This window comes from Pithys albifrons, chromosome 9 (assembly GCF_047495875.1).
Source record: "Pithys albifrons albifrons isolate INPA30051 chromosome 9, PitAlb_v1, whole genome shotgun sequence".
NCBI lineage: Eukaryota > Metazoa > Chordata > Aves > Passeriformes > Thamnophilidae > Pithys > Pithys albifrons.
Window position 1 is genome coordinate 37,020,211 of NC_092466.1, and position 15,979 is coordinate 37,036,189.

Sequence of the window (15,979 nt, forward strand, 5' to 3'; positions counted from 1 at the left end):
GCATGTTTTAGGCCAAGGGCAGAGGCAGGATGTAAAAGGAACAGAATTACAGATATCTCAAGGGGCAAAGAGCCATAATGTCAGATTGCCAGTAAATTAGAAGAATAATACTTTGGTGATGGCTATTGAAAGGCTGATTTGCAACTTGCTCTCCCTCAAAGAGGGAGCACGAGTGTCTCAGGTATAGCTGAAGACATTTCAGCACATTTGTAAGAAGAAAAGAACCTCTGTATCCAAACAGACCAATCAGAAGTGCTTTGTGACATCAAGCAGAGCTGCTGCAGGGGCAGAGGAGTCCAATGGGATGCAGAATTCAAAGCACTGAGGTCAGTTAATGATTGTGGTGTACTGAGACTATGAATCCCATCATCACATCAAGATTTTAAGTTGATTAAATACTGTTCTTAAGTGTGTAACTGGAATCCTTTGTTCTCAGGTTCATTAAAAATTAAAGCTGTTTGAGCTCTTTAATCCTTGCAGAAGGCTGAGTTGGGCAGAAGTCAATCTTACTGTGTTTTGTACAAACCAGGCTTCAGTTTCCACATAGGACAATCTTTTCTTACTTTTTTAACAGCTTTCTGAGAGGGAAATGAACCCCCTTTGTGTGTTGTGATTCCACAATATCATGAATTCCCAGAGAAATTGTTGGCACCCCATCCCTGGAAGTGTCCCAGGCCAGGTTGGATGGGGCTTGGAGCAACCTGGGACAGTGGAAGGTGTCCCTGCCAATGGAAGGGGGTTGGACTGGATGGTTTTGAAGGTCCCTTTTAACCCAGACTGGCAGGTGGTTCCATGACATTGGAGTGTTGGTGGGCAGCTCTGGTGGCTCTGTGTCCTTGTGACTTCTGCTGTGATGCTCCTGGGAGGGACTGAAAACCTGGAAGAGTTAATGGCTCAAACCTTCAGCAGAAGAGGAAAGGAGCATTACTGTTCCAAAGAGATGAGGGGCTGTTAGAAAAGAGGGTCTCTGGGGAGGCAGGATGGGGCTTTTGGGGGGAGCAGCTTCCTTATCTTGGGTAAGTATCTCTATAACCAAGCTGGAGTCAGAATGGCACTTGGGTGTCTGATGGGAGAGGCCACTTGAAACCAGGAGACACTCAAAACCTTCTGAAAAGTTTGAGGAGAACCAAATGTGCATGTGCAAGATGAGGTCTGGAACCAGAGGGGCAGAGGTACCCTCACCACCCCTGCACACCCATCCAGGCACCCACCACCCAGAGGAACCAGCCCAGGGATGGGGCTGCAATCCTGCCTGGTGACCTGGAGTTTTTCACCCTCTACCTCTACTTTCCTGTCTTTCCTTCTACCTTTATTCTCCTCCTTAGAAGTTGAAACTGCTGTTTTCCACATGTGGAGGAAAAGTTTCATTTGCTGCCTGTTCAGAAAAAATTGTGGCTGTCACAAAGCTGAAATCGTTGCTGCCATAAATAAAACTTTCTAAGTGTTTGTTTGGTGGTTTCACCTTAATTTATCCCGAGGGTTTGCCACCTGCAGGGCACCTGGGAGTGGGCAGTGCAGGACTGTCCTCTGGGGGCATGATATTGTGCAGCTCTCCCTGGACCCTTCCTGCTGGGACAAAACACACTTTCAAAGACAAAACCATAGAACTAGAGAATCATAGAATGGATTGGGTTGGAAAAGACCTCGGAGATCATCAAGTCCAACCCTTGGTCAAACTCCAGTCCCTTTACCAGATCATGGCACTCAGTGCCACGGCCAAGCTCAGTTGAAAAACCTCCAGGGATGGGGAATCCACCCCCTCTCCGGGCAGCCCATTCCAATGCCTGAGCACTCTCTCTGCAAAGAATTTCTTTCTGCTCTCCAACTTCAATTTCCCCTGGCAGAGCTTGAGCCCATCGTGCCCCCTTGTCCTATTGCTGAGTGCCTGGGAGAAGAGACCAACCCCCACCTGGCCACAACTTCCCTTCAGGCAGTTCCAGACAGTGCTGAGGTCACCTCTGAGCCTCCTCTTCTCCAGGCTGAACACCCCCAGCTCCCTCAGCCTCTCCCCACAGCACTTGTGCTCCAGTCCCTTCTCCAGCCTCGTTGCTCTTCTCTGGCCCCGCTCCAGCCCCTCAATCTCTTGCCTCAACTGAGGGGCCCAGAACTGAACACAACACTCAAGGTGTGGCCTCCCCAAGGCAGAGTCCAGGGGAAGGGTCACTGCCCTGGGCCTGCTGGCCATGCTAGTTTGGATCCAGGCCAGGATCCCCTTGGCCTTCTTGGCCACCTGGGCACACTGGTGGCTCCTGTTGAGCTTCCTGTCCCTCAGTCCCCCCAGGTCCCTCTGCCTGGCTGCTCTCCAGCCACTCTGTGCCCAGCCTGGAGCGCTGCAGGGGGTTGTTGTGGCCAAAGGGCAGGACCTGCACTTGGCCTTGTTGAACTTCATCCCGTTGGAATCAGCCCATCCCTCACAAATATTTAGCAAATGCATTAATCTCTTTTGTTTTGCCCTTGGTGTTCTCTCTTTCTGCGTTGAATTGCATTGTCTGTGGCCAAAGTGGGATTGTTTTAGTGCCACACTGAATGTAACAGAGCCAGTGTTGATTCAGAGGTATCAGGAACTGCTCTGTGACCATTACTGGTGTGGTGGTCTCTCAGGTTTGATGGTGCTGCTGCAGTGGTGAGTCCATGTAGATGGGTGAGGTAATCTGAGTACTTCAAATAGGTCAGAATGAATAGGAAGTCCTCATGCACTTTCTAGTCTTGAACACCAGAGAGAAGCTGTTGCTGCTTTTCCCCTCCCCTATTTCCTAATTATCCCTGGCAGGATATTTCCCCTCCGCTTTCACAGCCCTCTCCTGTTCCTGTTTCTGTGCCATTTGCTTCCTTCAGTTGCCCCCAATTCCATCCCTTATGCTCCTCTTTTCCCAGTCTGGTCCAGAGGACTGGAAAAATTCAAAGCAACTGAAGCCCTTAGGGTGGTTTTGGTGGTTTCCTTGGGGCTTTTTGGGGGGGAAATCTTATCTTCAGGTGACAAACTCGGTTACTGACCCTTCTTTGTGTCATCACTGAGGCACAGTAATGAGGGGAATACACAAACTGATGGATTTTAGAGATTTTAGAGGAATTATTGAGGAGGCATCAACCCTCTGGACTGCCACAGGGTTTGTAACAAGCTTGTTTTTCCTGGTGAAATCCTCTTTAGGTTCAAAATCCTGGGGTGTCCCCAAAGCTGCCAGGTCAGGCTCCTGGGGCAGCACAGGTACAGATGTTACTGAGCAAGGAGTTGGGCAGCAGCCATAAAACATGTGGGCAGACAGTGCTTCTCCTGGGGCTGGAAAGCTGCTGCTCCTTGATCTCCAAACCAGTCTTAGGTGCAAAGCTGTGGATATTTGGTGATTATTGATCTCTCTTCTGTTAGAACAAAGTAGTTGTGAATAGCTCATGGAAACAACCCTAGTGGGGTCACAGAAGTGTAAACCAGTTTGCTGGGGTTAGGATTAGTGATTAACTTTATTGTTTTATCCAAAAAAAGCATTGGCCCAGCTTGGAACTGCTCCTCTTGGATGAATATATTTATACAGAGTTGTTGTTATGAAGTGAAGATGTAAAGAAACTTTATGCTGCACTTTGAAATGAATTATTTGGGGCCTTAATACAGGAGGTTACATGAGAAATCCTTTACCCTGATTTGGGTGTTCTGCAGCTCCTGCCACTCATAGATTTTCTTCCTGCCTCTGCTGAACTCCCACAAAGGTCATTTCTTTGAATATTTCAGTGTGAAGCAAACTGGGTAGTGCTCAGTTTTCAGAGAAATGAAGTCTCAGAGAAGGTGTTTATAAATGTATAAATACTGGGCATGCAAAGCTGAGCCACTGCAGGGCAAGGCTCAGGGCAGTGGGTAATGCTTGGCATTTGGGCAGTGAGTTGGAGTGTTTTCCACAGGAGTTTTGTACCTTGGGGATGCTGGGAGCTGAGTGGAGCTGGCTGTGGAGAGCAGGACTTTCTCCTCATAGGGTGGGACAAGGGGGTCTCCTGGGAGGCCCCACCGTGGTCACTGCACAGTTCTGGTGCCCTCCATGTCAGAAGGTCATGGAGCTGCTGGAGCAAGTCCAGAGGAGCCCATGAAGTTGCTGAGGGGATGGAGCATTTCCCTGTGGGGACAGTCTGGGAGAGCTGGGAATGTTCAGCCTGGAGAGGAGAAGGTTGTGTGGAGACCTCAAAGCACCTTCCCAGGTCTGAAGGGGGTACAGGGAAGCTGGAGAGGGGCTGTGCATCAGGGCAAGCAGTAAAGGGTTCAAACTGAAAGAGGGGAAATTTAGGTTGGATATAGGGAAGAAATTGTTCCCTGTGAGGGTGGACAGGCCCTGGCACAGGGTGCCCAGGGAAGCTGTGGCTGCCCCATCCCTGGGAGTGTCCAAGGCCAGGCTGGATGGGGCTTGGAGCCACCTGGGCTGGTGGGAGGTGTCCCTGCCCATGGCAGGGGTGGTACTGGATGGGCTTTAAGGTCCCTTCCAACCCAAACCTTTCTATGATATAAAAGCATGTTCTGGATGTTGACTGTCTGGCTGCTCCTCCTGGAGTCCTCCCTTAGTCTTGGTAGGTGTAGTGTCCACATCTTTATGCTGCAGTTCAGTTTCTGTTGCAGAGCAGCTCAAGGTAGAAACCCTCTTTTTTTCCTCTCGAGCTTTATGTAACTGCTTTACCCCCCCCCCCATCCCCTTGATGTGTCACTCTTGCTGCAGCAAATTTATTCTGGGTTTTGTTGTTATTTCAGAGCTTTCATTTGTGTCAGGTGAGATTGGGTGATGGTTGCTCAATGGAGGAAAAGCTCATCATGTCAAATAGCTGCATGTGATGGGTCTAATCTTCAATTTAAATTATTGTGCCTTGCAAGGGCTGCTCCTGGCATTGTGTGAAACAGCTTCAGTGTCAGAGGCAGCCTTTCCTGACAGATAAGAAGGTTCAGCCTCTTTAACCATCACTCAAAATGTGAAATACCACGAACCCGAGGTAGAAAACAGCAGTTTGAGTGTTGCAGTTGTTGCAAAAATACATTGCCCTTCTAAATGTGCCTTTGCTGTCCTTGCAGGCACTATCCTGGTTGACAACATGCTGATCAAAGGCACAGCAGGAGGGCCTGACCCCACCATTGAGCTCTCCCTGAAGGACAATGTGGACTACTGGGTGATCCTGGACCCCATCAGGCAGACCCTGTACCTGAACAGCACCGGCCGAGTCCTGGACAGAGATGTGAGTCGTGGTTTGCTTTCCTCCCTGGGGACATCAATGCCTAATTGGCATCCCCACAAGAGTGGCTGGGATATAATTCCTGCCTCTGTATTGTCCCCAGATGGATGTGGACAGAGTTAATTGGATTCTTTATTAGGATTTATTGGGAGAACTTGGCCATGTGTGCAAATATGACGTGGGGACAAGCACGGCAATAAAGACCAAACAAACCAACCTGTGGGTTTGTGTCCAACCAAGCCTGGCTCCTTGGGGGAATTAAATTGTTATTTTGTCCTGGGGCACTTATGAACACCCTCCTTTACCTGCGTGCATTGAATTATGAGATGGGAGAAGAACAGGATTTGTGAATATTACAAATCACTCACAAAGCTTGGCATGTTAATTGGGAACGTGCTGGTTTAGATTCTCTTTTTTAAGGCAGCCTGAAATTCATGTGGTACATTCATTCCCGATGGCATTACAGAAAGATTGTCAGGCTAAGTTTGAATTTTATAAAAAAAGAAAGCTAAAAAGCACAAAATAAATAGGAGCTGTTCTCATTTAGGCTCATTTCACTTTCAAAATAGAGATATTTGCTCACAGTGTTGCAGCATTGCTGCAGTTCATCAGAACCTGAAGGGAAAATTGAGTCCAAAGTGCTGTAATCAATATGCTTTAAACTCAGGAGTTCTCCTTGGAGTGCAGGGAAGTTTGTTTTGTATTAGCTTGATGGATTAATTTGTCTTCTCCGTGTGTTTTGAGATCTATTCATAAGTACCAAAAACAACATGCAAATTTTGCCTCATTTCCATTTTTTAGCTGAAAAGAGCTAATTGAATTCAGCTGTTCCTAATTTAGCTCTAATTCCCCACCTGATCTCCCATGCAAAGCAAAGAGTGGCACCGTGGTCATGGAGGCAGGAGACTTCTAGTTCTTCAAGAACCAAACAGCAGGTGCTGGAACAGGTTTGACCTTCCAGTTTGAGTTTTAAGTGAGAGCCAAAAATGAGAGGCTGGGACTGGAGGTGTCTCGGTCTGAGGGGAAAAAAACCAAAATGTTTTACCCACAAGCAGGGGAGGGGCCTCCTCCACGATAATCACACCACTCTTTATCAAATTTAAGAAAAGGAATTTTAATACAAGAAGGATAACTGAGATATATATATATATGTATACATATATATACATATATATATATATGTATACATATATACATATATACATATATGTATATACATATCTACATATCTACATATCTACATATATACATATATACATATATATACATATATATATATATGTATACATATATATACATATATGTGTATACATATATATATATATATATATATATGTAAACAGACTAGTGCAACCCACTTCCCCAACACCACAAGAGAAAGAAAACAAAACAACAACAAAACCCAGCAGGTTTTCCTCCGGGAGGAAAGGTTATACTCAAGTGTTCATGTCACAGCCCGGCTGGCTGCAGAGTGAGTTTCAGTCCCTCTCCAGCGAGACAGACGAGCAGTGGGCTTTCAGATGGACTCAGTCTCTTCCCCCTGTGTTCCCCGTCCAAGAAGCAGAAAGGTACGAGCAACCAGCAGCAAATCCAAGGCAGCAGCAGCAGCAGCACGGCACGAAAAGTAGTCCGAAGTAGGCAGCAGCAGCGAGACAGCCAGGAAAAAACCCCCGCAGTAACCAGCAGGGCAGCCTCCTTGGAGCCCCCACTCCCCCATTCCGCCAAGCCAAGACTGGGAAGAATATCCAAAAAAAACCCAAAAGAGACAAACCTGCCCCCACCCCAGCGATCAACAGTTAACTGCTTCTTTTGTTAACCGCTGGCCTGGGCAGTTAAGTGGCAGGGGAGAGAATTTACATAATAATCCCAAACTACAACAGGAGGTAAGGCTGGAAATGTGAGGTCCATTCTTCATCAGCCCAAGGAATCCTGCACATCCACGTGGTGTCAGGGACTGAAGGGAATCCCTCTTGGGTCAGTGCTGATTCCTTTTCAGTGCCCCTTTAGTGCCACTTTTCTCTCTCTGGGGTTGTTCACCTGAGCTCTGGGACCTGAATGCAATTCAAATGCTTTCCCAAAAGAACCTTGCCAGAATCCTTGAGTTCCAGCATTGGCAACAATCCAGATCAACTCCCAGACACTTCAAATTGTTGTGAATTCAGACACTTCACACTGCTGTGAATTCAGACACTTCACACTGCTGTGAATTCAGACACTTCACATTGCTGTGAATTCAGACACTTGGTAGTGATGTTCCTTGTGTGTAAATATCTTAATTGTCTATAGGTAATACCACGTTTCCATTGGTATTGAAGGTATTGCTTCCTCACTTTTTGCTGTGAATGGGATACTTCTTATGAGTACCTAAAATTACTCACTGGTGGTTATTTCAGTGTAGTGCCTCTGAAAAGAAAATCTGGGGTTTGAGGTAATTCAGGTGTTGGGTGGGAGCCCCACTGAAGCTCTTCCACAGGCTCAGTGAACTGCTGAACTCACAAGCCAAAGACAATGAAAGCAGCTCTCAAAAACCCCCAGTGATGGAGAAAAACTCTGACATGTGTCATGAGCTTGATTGACAGGAAGCTCAACAGGAGCCACCAGTGTGCCCAGGTGGCCAAGAAGGCCAAGGGGATCCTGGCCTGGATCCAAAGTAGCGTGGCCAGCAGGCCCAGGGCAGTGACCCTTCCCCTGGACTCTGCCTTGGGGAGGCCACACCTTGAGTGTTGTGTTCAGTTCTGGGCCCCTCAGTTGAGGCAGGAGATTGAGGGGCTGGAGCGGGGCCAGAGAAGAGCAACAAGGCTGGAGAAGGACTGTATGTGGCACTGAGTGTCCTCTTAAACACCTCCAGGGACAGAGAATCCAACATGTCTTGATCCAACCCCACTGTGATCACCAGCCCAGGGCACTTTGTGCCCTGGGCTGGTGATCACAGTGGGGTTGGATCAAGGGTTGGACTTGATGATCTCAGAGGTCTCTTCCAATCCAACTGAGAAGAGCAACGAGGCTGGAGAAGGGACTGGAGCACAAGTGCTGTGGGGAGAGGCTGAGGGAGCTGGGGGTGTTCAGCCTGGAGAAGAGGAGGCTCAGAGGTGACCTCAGCACTGTCTGGAACTGCCTGAAGGGAAGTTGTACCCAGGTGGGGGTTGGTCTCTTCTCACAGGCAACCAACAGAAGGACAAGAGGGCACAACTTGAGCTCTGCCAGGGCAGGTTTGAGTTCAATATCAGAAAGAAATTCTTTGCAGAGAGAGTGCTCAGGCATTGGAATGGGCTGCCCAGAGAGGGGGTGGATTCCCCATCCCTGGAGGTTTTTCAGCTGAGACTGGATGTGGCACTGAGTGCCATGGGCTGGTGAGCACAGTGGGGTTGGACCAAGGGTTGGACTTGATGTTCTCAGAGGTCTCTTCCAACCAAACTGATTCCATGATTCTATGATTAATACCCCTCTTTTGGGGACATGGGGTAGTGGTGTGCATGGCAGGGCTGGACTTGGTGGTCTTGGGAGTCCTTTCCACCCTGAAAGATTCTGTGACTCTCTAAAGGCTGTTCCCGAAGATGTAAAATCATTCAGAGTCTTGTGCTTGCCTCTTCTGTTAACCAAAAAACACAAGGGTTTTTTTTTTTCCATCTTTAAAGTTAAAACCAGGTGGAACTTTGTAGCACCAATGAAATTGGGGGGTTATTAAGTCAAGCCTTATGTTTCAGGGTTTTATTGCAGAGAAAAACTGTAGTCTCTGATTCACAAATGGTGCATACACGATCACACTCGATATATTTGGATACTCTTCCCATTTTTCTCTCCCTGCTGATTCAGTTATCCTGATCCAGTTCCTGGGTTTATTACCTTGCTTCAAAGCCAATTTTATTAGATTGCACTGATTGATTTTGCTAAGAATGGCAGTATGTTTCCCAAGTGGAATCAGATAAAAACAAAATTCCAGGCTTTACTTCCAAGACTTCGGGCACCGAGGAAGGATGAAGGTCAGAAGTGAAGGTGCCAGGAGCTGCTCAGAAGTGCTGGGGTGATGTGTCCCCAATGTCACCAACAATCTGGGACACTGTGCCATTATTTACAGTTTTTGTCAACAAATGCTCAGATGGATAAGAGTTTGCTTAAACACCTGATTTGAAATCTAAGCCCTGGCCCAGCAGACATTGTACACATGTGAAAGGAATGCTGGTCCTGCTTCCCTCAGATTTTATCCAAAGCAACTAATTATTTTTTCCATGTTTTCATGACAAAGACCAAATCCTGAATATCAAATGGTTATCACTGAACTAATTATATTTCTCTTGGGCTTGGCTAATAAATCTGGATCTACTCAGTAGTGTTTAAGCTTATTAAAGGCAGCTTAAAAACTCTTGGTTCTTCCTCAGATGAGTAGTAACAGCCATTCCAGCCTGAATTTCTTTGCCCATTCAGCAAGTTTGGGAGTCATTTGTGTTTGAATATTATGGTGTTCACTGGAGGGAAAACAACAGGATTGTCTACAGTGAAAGTCATTTCTAAACTATTTGTAAATGTAAGTGGTAGCAAATTGAATTTATTTCTGACTTGACCTTTCCATTTGAGACAAGAAAGTCACTGGAATGAGTCCAGAGGAGGCCACGGAGATGCTCCAGGGCTGGATCCCTCTGCTCTGGAGCCAGGCTGGGAGAGCTGGGGGGGCTCACCTGGAGAAGAGAAGGCTCCAGGGACGCCTGAGAGCCCCTGGCAGGGCCTGAAGGGGCTCCTGGAGAGCTGAAGAGGGACTGGGGACAACGGGTGGAGGGACAGGACAAGGGGAATGGCTTCCACTGCCAGAGGGCAGGGAGAGATGGGATAGTGGGAAGGAATTGTTGGCTGTGAAGGTGCTGAGGCCCTGGCACAGGTTGGGCAGAGAAGCTGTGGCTGCCCCATCCCTGGGAGTGTCCAAGGCCAGACTGGAGACCTGGTGGGAGGTGTCCCTGCCCATGGCAGGGGATGGCACTGGATGGGCTTTGAGGTCCCTCCAAACCCAAACCATTCTGTAATTCCATGAGTTCCATTATCAATGAATGAAGGTTTCAAACACGTGACACTTTCTGGGTACCTCCCTAACAGCCCATTTTCCCCTGCAGCCTCCAGTGTCCATCCAGTCCATCGTGGTGCAGGTGCAGTGTGTGAACAAGAAGGTTGGCACCATCATCAACCACGAGGTGCGCATCGTGGTGAGGGACCGCAACGACAACTCGCCGCAGTTCCAGCAGCAGAGCTACCACGTGGCGGTCAATGAGGTCAGCACCACCCCTGTGGGCCATGGCACAGCCCCTGCCAGCTCTGGGGGCACAGCCCCTGCCAGCTCTGGGGGCACAGCCCCTGCCAGCTCTGGGGGCACTGCTCTGTACCAGCTCTGGGGGCACTGCTCTATACCAGCTCTGGGGGCCCTGTTCCATACCAGCTCTGGGGGCACTGCTCCCTGCCAGCTCTGGGGGCACTGCCCCCTGCCAGCTCTGGGGGCACTGCTCTGTACCAGCTCTGGGGGCACTGCTCCCTGCCAGCTCTGGGGGCACTGCTTTATACCAGCTCTGGGGGCACTGCTCCCTGCCAGCTCTGGGGGCACTGCCCCCTGCCAGCTCTGAGGGCACTGCTCTGTACCAGCTCTGAGGGCACTGCTCTGTACCAGCTCTGGGGGCACTGCTTTATACCAGCTCTGAGGGCACTGCTCCCTGCCAGCTCTGAGGGCACTGCTCTGTACCAGCTCTGGGGGCACTGCTTTATACCAGCACTGAGGGCACTGCTCCCTGCCAGCTCTGAGGGCACTGCTCCCTGCCAGCTCTGAGGGCACTGCTCTGTACCAGCTCTGGGGGCACTGCCCCCTGCCAGCTCTGAGGGCACTGCCCCCTGCCAGCTCTGAGGGCACTGCCCCTGCCAGCTCTGAGGGCACTGCTCCCTGCCAGCTCTGGGGGCACTGCTCCCTGCCAGCTCTGAGGGCACTGCTCTGTACCAGCTCTGAGGGCACTGCCCCTGCCAGCTCTGAGGGCACTGCTCTGTACCAGCTCTGAGGGCACTGCTCTGTACCAGCTCTGGGGGCACTGCTCTGTACCAGCTCTGGGGGCACTGCTCCCTGCCAGCTCTGAGGGCACTGCTCCCTGCCAGCTCTGAGGGCACTGCTCCGTGCCAGCTCTGGGGGCACTGCTCTATACCAGCTCTGGGGGCACTGCTCCCTGCCAGCTCTGAGGGCACTGCTCCCTGCCAGCTCTGAGGGCACTGCTCTATACCAGCACTGAGGGCACTGCTCTGTACCAGCTCTGAGGGCACTGCCCCTGCCAGCTCTGAGGGCACTGCCCCTGCCGGCTCTGGGGGCACTGCTCTATACCAGCTCTGGGGGCACAGCTCTATACCAGCTCTGGGGGCACTGCTCTATACCAGCTCTGGGGGCACTGCCCCTGCCAGCTCTGGGGGCACTGCTCTATACCAGCTCTGGGGGCACTGCCCCTGCCAACTCTGAGGGCACTGCTCTGTACCAGCTCTGAGGGCACAGCTCTATACCAGCTCTGAGGGTCCTGTTCCCTGCCAGCTCTGAGGGCACTGCTCTGTACCAGCTCTGAGGGCCCTGCTCCCTGCCAGCACTGAGGGCACTGCTCTATACCAGCTCTGAGGGCACTGCTCTATACCAGCTCTGGGGGCACTGCTCTATACCAGCTCTGGGGGCTCCTCCTTTGAACTCCATGAATTCCCTGGTTTCCAGCTCTCTGCATTCGGGTCACCTCAGGGTCCATGAGCAAAGCATTGATTTTTCTGCCATTGATGCACTTTTAGCAACAAACCTGGAAGTAAAACAAACCTATCTGTGTGGAAAAAAAGAAAGTAAAAATAGTTCAGAAGGATTTTTTAATGATTTTGAAGCTTGCCAAAGTGCTGGTTTGTGTTATTGCTGTTTCCCTTTATTAAATGATGTCTGTGAAAGGCATTATTTTGCTTTGTATCTTTATGGAATAAAGAGCTGTGGGTGGGACCTCTCTGTGTCATTTGAAGGAAAAGAAATTACTTCCTTCTTGAGCTGGTACAACTTCATTTCACTTCACAGTGAAGTTTCCTATTGTGTTAGGGATTGAATCATCTGCTAACAAGCAGTACAAAGGATCCCTGTTTTCAGTGTTGGTATCTTGGGGCTTTAAGAGTAAAGTGAGACTTCTCTGCAGAAGTGGAAATATCCAGGATAGAGTTATGGAGAGAATGGAAAGATGAGTCTTGTGCAGGTGAGGACTGAGAGAAATAGGGTTGTATTTAAAAAACTAGAGCTGTTAAATAGGTCTGTGAATTAATATGTGTGTGCATTGTGTCCCCACTGGGGTTTGGTTTAAGGGACAGAGGTCTGTGGGACAGCTGGGCCAATTAACCCCAAAGGGGGAGTTAAAAATTCCCAAATCCACACATTGTAGAGACCTGAAGATAAGGATGTTCAAGTATTTCAGACTTCCTGGTCTCCTGTTAAATTGAGACTGTTTCCCTTCAGACAAATTTTTGGCCATCCAACTGCTGTTGTGATTTGCCCCCAGAACTGGAGGGTCCCAAAATACCTTTGTGGGAGCCCCAGGAATGTCCTCCTTGTGCTTGTAGGTGGCTTTCAAGTTGGCCTTTACATGGCCATATAATTTCTCTGCTTTTCCAGAGCAGTTTCTGGAAAGTTCCTGATCCTGAGCAAAGGCAACACCACAAGCAGGAGTTTGAATGCCTGTGTGGGCTGTGATACAGGAGCATCTCCCACACCTGCCTGGTGGTGCCAGCCAGGCTGAGGCTGGTGGGGTGCCAGTGCTGCCACACCAAGGAAAGGAGAGTTTTCCATGGTTAGGTTGAAGTGCAGAAGGCACAGCATGAGAAATGTCCCATTCCCAGTCATTGGTGTTTGGGAATTATGCATTTATTGGCATTCTTGCTGGGCAAAGTGTTGCCCTTTGCAGCAGCTGAACCCTGATCTCATCAGGTTCTGGGTTTCACTTTGTGCCTGTTCCAGGAGCAACATCTGACATGACTCCACTGAGCCCTTCAGCAGTTCCCAGTGGGTTAATGCTCTCCTTAATTAATTAACAGCCAAAAAATTCACACAGCATCTCAGGCTTTCTCAGAGGCTTTAATGAGTGATTAGGGTTTTTTAATGCTGGTTTCTCCTGCTCCTAATTGGCACTGCCTCTGGTGAATGGAGCAACAGCAATGAGGGATTTGTGGTTCTTTCTTTGCTTGCCTCTGGTCTTGTGTTTTCAGGAGGCTTGTAAACCAAAAAGCACAGAAATTTCTCTTTCCTAAGGACCATAAATCAAAGGACAAGTAGATTTTATTATGTTTTGGAGAAATAGAATTGTTCTTATGTCAAGTCATCTTTATGTTTGGACTGGCCACAACACACAGAGATGAGTTTGTCAGACAAGCTGAGGGCACTCATAAGAGCAACATAAATCCCACTTTCACACTTGTCTTTTCCCTTTGCACAGAGAGAGGTTTAAAATGAAGCCTGGATTTTTCCAGAATGAGATGGATGGGGCAGGGCAGTGTCTGCTTTGTTTTACACCTAAAGATGTTTCAATTTGTGTGTTGGATTGGAATAACTCAGTGCAGAGTTGGACTAAAAGCTTCCCCAACCTCCAGCCACTTGCACCTGCCAAATCTGTCAGACCAAAGGCTCCAGACCAATTTTATCCTTCCCAGGGAACATTTATATGTTGGTGCCTCCCTTCCTCCCTTCCTCCAGGTGCTCTGTAACCCTTTTTCATCATGGTTTGTCTTGGGCCATAATTTCTCACTCTGCTGCCTCAGTTACCTTCACCTGGATCCTAAAAATCCAGAGGAATCTCAAGACATAAAGAGCCTGTGGAATATTCTGCATATCATCCAACAATCCTTAGGGATTTCAGTGTTTTCTTCTGTCATTCCCACATTTGGGCTATAGAAGAGCCCTGAGAAAGGGGAGCCAAAATTAACTTGTGTGGAGAAATTTATGTTCCCCTCCAGCACACGTGTGGTTTTTGCATCCAGGTATCAAAATTATCATTACATGGTTATTGAGGAGGATTTTAATCATTCCACTTAGTCTTCTTCTAGTCAAAGAATGTGTCTCAACCAACTCCAGCTGCTCTCCACAGCACTGTGAGTCTCCTCATGAAAGGAAAATGAGTTAAGGTTGATGTCACCATTTTTATGATAATTACTAATACTCTGCAGAGTTATTTCCTTGGCTTTTTGCATTGCATATTTTTATTTATAGGAAAATATCACATCATTATTCATTTAGGGAAAAACATCCTGACAGTGACAGCAGCCTGGGGCTGAGTCTGACTGGGTGTATCAGTGACTGGGAGATAAGTGTTAGTGCAGCATTAAAACCCAGTTCTAGGGCTGGGTTCAAATCCACAAGAATTATGCACCTCAGTTGACATTCTACAGGCAAATCTACAGCATTGCCACGAGGGTGTTGAATTTCTGTACCCTGATGTGGGGTTTAGGAACTGAACTCCTGTGCTGCTGAGGCCCCGTTGTGGTTGGCCGTGGTTTGTGTTCACCACTACTTAATTTGGGGGGTTTTATCAGAGCTAAATCAAACTCCAGTGCCTGGGCTGGATAAAACTGACTTCCTTTGGTCTTGCTTTTTCACTTACCTGAGCCCTGCAGAGGTGTTGGGAAGTTCAGGAGCTTTTAGTGTTGGGAATGGTAGTGGAGTTACTACAACATTGTTTGAAGTCAGTACCTCTTTATTACTTGGATCTGAGAGCTGTTTGTAACCCAGAATTGTAGGATTGGTGTCTTTATTGGTTTTGGAGGGTTTTTTTCCCCCTTAAGTTGGCAGAGCTGGGAATCCTTTACAAAATAAATGTGTTGCTTGTATTTCAGTCATCTCAAGACTTTGGCTTTGGGCTGTGGAGCATTATGGCTTGTGCTGAATTTTCATTTCTTGGGTAATTATTCCTGTCTCTTTGCTTGTGGTGTCAAAATAATTAATCTCTGCAGGTAGACATCATCAAAAGGCCGTTAGCTCAGAGTGATTAACTGGAAATCTGGCTTTGCTCTGCTCTTTGGGGCCACCGTGGAAAATGATTCATTTTTAACTTTGTAAATAGCCAATAATAGGGGGATTTATTTTCCAAATGTTTTATGGAAGAGCTGAATGTTTCTGCCTACATCTTGACTTCTAAAAGACATAAATCACATTGAAGGAAGTTTCTAAGCATTACAGCTGCAGACTGGGGGAGAAGCAGATGTGCTGTGTGCCTTTCCTCTCTGTTTCATTGCATTCTTTTGAAACTCTTCCTTGTTTCTTGTCACGGTGGTTCTTTTTCAGTCGAATTCTCACAGAGATGATCCCCCTCAGGCACACTCAGCTCGTTGTTTCTTTACAATTCCTAAGGTTTTCTCCTGCACAAGGTGAGACACTCGGCGTGGTCCGACACTTTGCTACAGAACTCCAGTGCCTTTCTGCAGGAGATGCTGAAGCTTCATATGGAGCAACAGAATTCCACTCTTTAAGGGAAGAAATTCTTCCTAACATCCAACCTGAGCCTCCCCTGGCTGAAGAGTCACACTTTATTATGTGGATTGAGTTGCTCCTTGTTCCAACAACAACCTGACAGCAGCCCCTGAGGAATCTCTCACATATTTGGGGTACAAGTGTCCTCCATGGCTGGTGGTCAGTGCAATAGGGAGAGGTGATACTGTGGCTAGTGGGAAATCACTGCAATGCTGAGCTCTCAGTGGAAAACTTTGGGTGCCTTGGAATGCTGAGGGGCCTCTCTCAAATGATTGGAACTGGATTTGGAAGCATTTTGGTGAGAGCTCC

At 48.3% G+C, this 15,979-nt stretch overlaps 1 protein-coding gene across 1 annotated transcript in view; it reads left to right on the top strand.

Moving 5' to 3' along the window:
- The window catches only part of PCDH15 (protocadherin related 15), a 432,606-nt gene that overhangs the window by 157,433 nt on the left and 259,194 nt on the right, over positions 1–15,979 (top strand). Inside the window, exons 5-6 of the mRNA XM_071563312.1 lie at positions 5,036–5,196; positions 10,293–10,448. Of these exons, the coding sequence (XP_071419413.1) occupies positions 5,036–5,196; positions 10,293–10,448 (317 nt within the window). The remainder of the gene's footprint in view (positions 1–5,035; positions 5,197–10,292; positions 10,449–15,979) is intronic.